Source organism: Daphnia pulicaria, chromosome 2 (assembly GCF_021234035.1).
Source record: "Daphnia pulicaria isolate SC F1-1A chromosome 2, SC_F0-13Bv2, whole genome shotgun sequence".
Lineage (NCBI taxonomy): Eukaryota > Metazoa > Arthropoda > Branchiopoda > Diplostraca > Daphniidae > Daphnia > Daphnia pulicaria.
The window spans coordinates 5,428,751-5,431,259 of record NC_060914.1 but is presented as its reverse complement, the minus strand read 5'-3'; the positions used below and the strand labels follow the sequence as shown (position 1 = coordinate 5,431,259).

Here is a 2,509-nt window from a genome sequence, read left to right as displayed (position 1 = left end):
CTAGGCTATTTTCACTATCGTGACTCGTGTGAGGCTTTGAGTGTTTTGAGGACGTTTTAGTTTTATTATGACTTTCAATCTTAATCGTACCTAATCTAATCTATAGCCATCATAATAATTAATTAATTACTCTATTTCACATTCTAACGGACAGGAACAAGTCTCTCATCTTCTTTACTACCCCAATGCCCAATTCCAGGCCGACACCTAGTTGGCGTATAAAATCCTCATGATTAATAAATTTTTGTTTGATTGTAAATCAAAAGGAAAGATAAATTCGGACAAATTCTTTATTACGACAGTTAATTCCAGACAGCCAAAACAATTCCCAAAATAATTCTTGTTATACCTGAATTTATAATTTCTTCTTACAGAAAACAAAAGGCGTAGAAGATATGGCAGGCCACTTATATATGTTATATAATGTCTTTATATACTGTACGTATGAAACTTGTATATTAAGATAAGATTTGATTGATGCGTTTTTAATCTATCAATGCCAGCAAAGCTGTACGATAAGATCCAGAAGTATCATCCTGCAGTTACAAAAAAAAGCCAAGCCAAGAAACATAATCAAACTTAATTCACGCTATAAAAATGAAACAAAATGTACTTACCGATACAGCGGTACTTAACGATACGCCATAGATGTTTTGATATGCAATTTTTATGTTTCCAAGATCTGTCTCGCAACGACTGACTGTTAAACGCATCAGGTCGCGATCAGCCGTGCCAGCTCCAGCTATAGTCGTGTGAAAACGTGAGGAAAAATAAAGTGCTTTATCGGCACTATATTGTACTGCAAACGAAGACAACATACGCAGTTCGTGAACATTGATACAGTAACTATTATTTAATTGATCTCAAACTTACAAATAGAAACGAGCGCGTTTCCCATGTCCTTTGTAAACTCGGTCGTCACAACCGTATTAAGCGACGTTCCGTAAGTTGCCTCGTAAAGAATGCTAACTTTGTTTAAATGGACAAAGTTCCGCAAGGTAAAAATATTTATGTATAAATTTTCGTCTGTTCCATCTATTGCTGGACCTTAACGGAAGTGTTTAAATACGGAAGCAGTTTTTTTTTTAACAATTCGTAAAAAAATATTATATGTAGCTATTTGACTACTGTGTATACCTCCTTCATATAAATCGACGACGTCTATCTGGACTGCAGTCATATTTACAAGCATGGTTTCGTCCCTGCGTCCCTGCACATCAATCAAATAGAAAAAAAAATTAGATTTTTGTATGGGAAATAAAAATTAGGCAGTTTTTAATAAACGTTTATTATATTTACCTCTGCCATCTGAATCAAAAGTTGACGGTAAGAGCCGGTGGTATCTGCCTCAATCTCTGACACAAGAGAGTGTCCATAATCTAAAATTATGCTGTGTTATTAAATGCTATAAAATACTTTTACGGAGCACCCACTTACAATTGTTAAAGAATGTTTCAATTTCGTCTAATTCTTGATTAGACCTACTCATTATTACTTCAGTCAACGAAGGCTCGTCTGTCCCTGGTCGAGCCATTGTTTCATGCAGTTCAATGGAGAGGAACTTAATCATTCCATGAGTTAACATGATGGATAGCGTTTGGAAGCTACCAGTTAATTCTGACTGGAGATCTTTGGCCAAACTCTAAAAAAAAAAGTTGCCTTGAAAATTGCGCACGTGCATAACAGTCACTGTTTAATATTGATTTAATAGAAATTATTCTTCTCTACGCCGTGCTGATTGTTGTATGTTGTTGTAATGACATCTCGTTGCGAGGCAGTTCGATAACAAAGAACGCTGATGATTTTGTTCTCGTCAGTTCCCAAACCGTTCATTGCGTCGAACAATCGAGCGGCATCGCTGTTTGGATCAAACGGAGCGGCCGGTACCAACGTTGGTAAATCCTACAGTTGGTTGAAATAAAACAACAACAAAAATTACAAATATTATCTAAAAACCCGTTACCCACACGAGAAAATCGTAATCAAACTCAACCTACTTGTCCAAAGATGGTTCCAAAGCACAAAACAAAGAAAATGAATAAGAATCCCATGGCAGTGAGTTTCACTTTTATAGTATATTCCTACTTGTGCCGTTGTGTCCGTTTCACTATAAGACTACCTAAACGGATCACGCTGCAATTAAATTTATGTGATTCATATCATCGTGACTTATCTATGATGTTTTGCATATCATGATTCATGACATACATTTTTTTATCTCGTATGAGTAATAACACACTGATTTGGAAATGATCACCAGAGATCGTCAGCATTTAGGAAGATAAGAAGTCCATATGATGACTGTGTTGACTTCCCTATCCCGGTTTCAGGGTAAACGTAAGCCGCTTTTCAGAGATTTTAGGGGGAGCCTGTCAGAATTGTGATTTGGAAACATTAAAAAGAGCCATCAAGGCTCTCAAAAGTAGCTGAGCGTAGTAGCTGACACACTCACTAGAGGCGCTTTTTAAAGTTTCCAAATTGGCTTACTTTTACCCTGAAACCGGGATAG

The 2,509-nt window shown here is 36.5% G+C and overlaps 1 protein-coding gene across 1 annotated transcript; it reads right to left on the bottom strand.

The window, feature by feature from the left end:
* Positions 1-272: 272 nt before the first annotated feature.
* On the bottom strand, positions 273-2,155 carry LOC124327596 (annexin B11-like). The gene is made up of 8 exons (XM_046786576.1): positions 1,998-2,155; positions 1,729-1,902; positions 1,438-1,642; positions 1,300-1,379; positions 1,138-1,210; positions 874-1,047; positions 618-799; positions 273-536 (listed from the first exon to the last, which is right to left on the bottom strand). Exons 1-8 carry the CDS (start codon positions 2,049-2,051, stop codon positions 486-488), a joined length of 993 nt encoding a protein of 330 aa, XP_046642532.1. The 5' UTR covers positions 2,052-2,155; the 3' UTR covers positions 273-485.
* Between the last annotated feature and the right edge of the window lie 354 nt (positions 2,156-2,509).

Excerpts from the sequence above, each read along its gene's own strand:
- LOC124327596 (XM_046786576.1), bottom strand. The coding sequence starts at position 2,051 with ATGGGATTCTTATTCATTTTCTTTGTTTTGTGCTTTGGAACCATCTTT. Across the intron at positions 1,903-1,997 it reads TTGGAACCATCTTTGGACAA|GATTTACCAACGTTGGTACC; the intron begins GTAGGTTGAGTT and ends AACCAACTGTAG. Across the intron at positions 1,048-1,137 it reads CGTCGATTTATATGAAGGAG|GTCCAGCAATAGATGGAACA; the intron begins GTATACACAGTA and ends ACTTCCGTTAAG.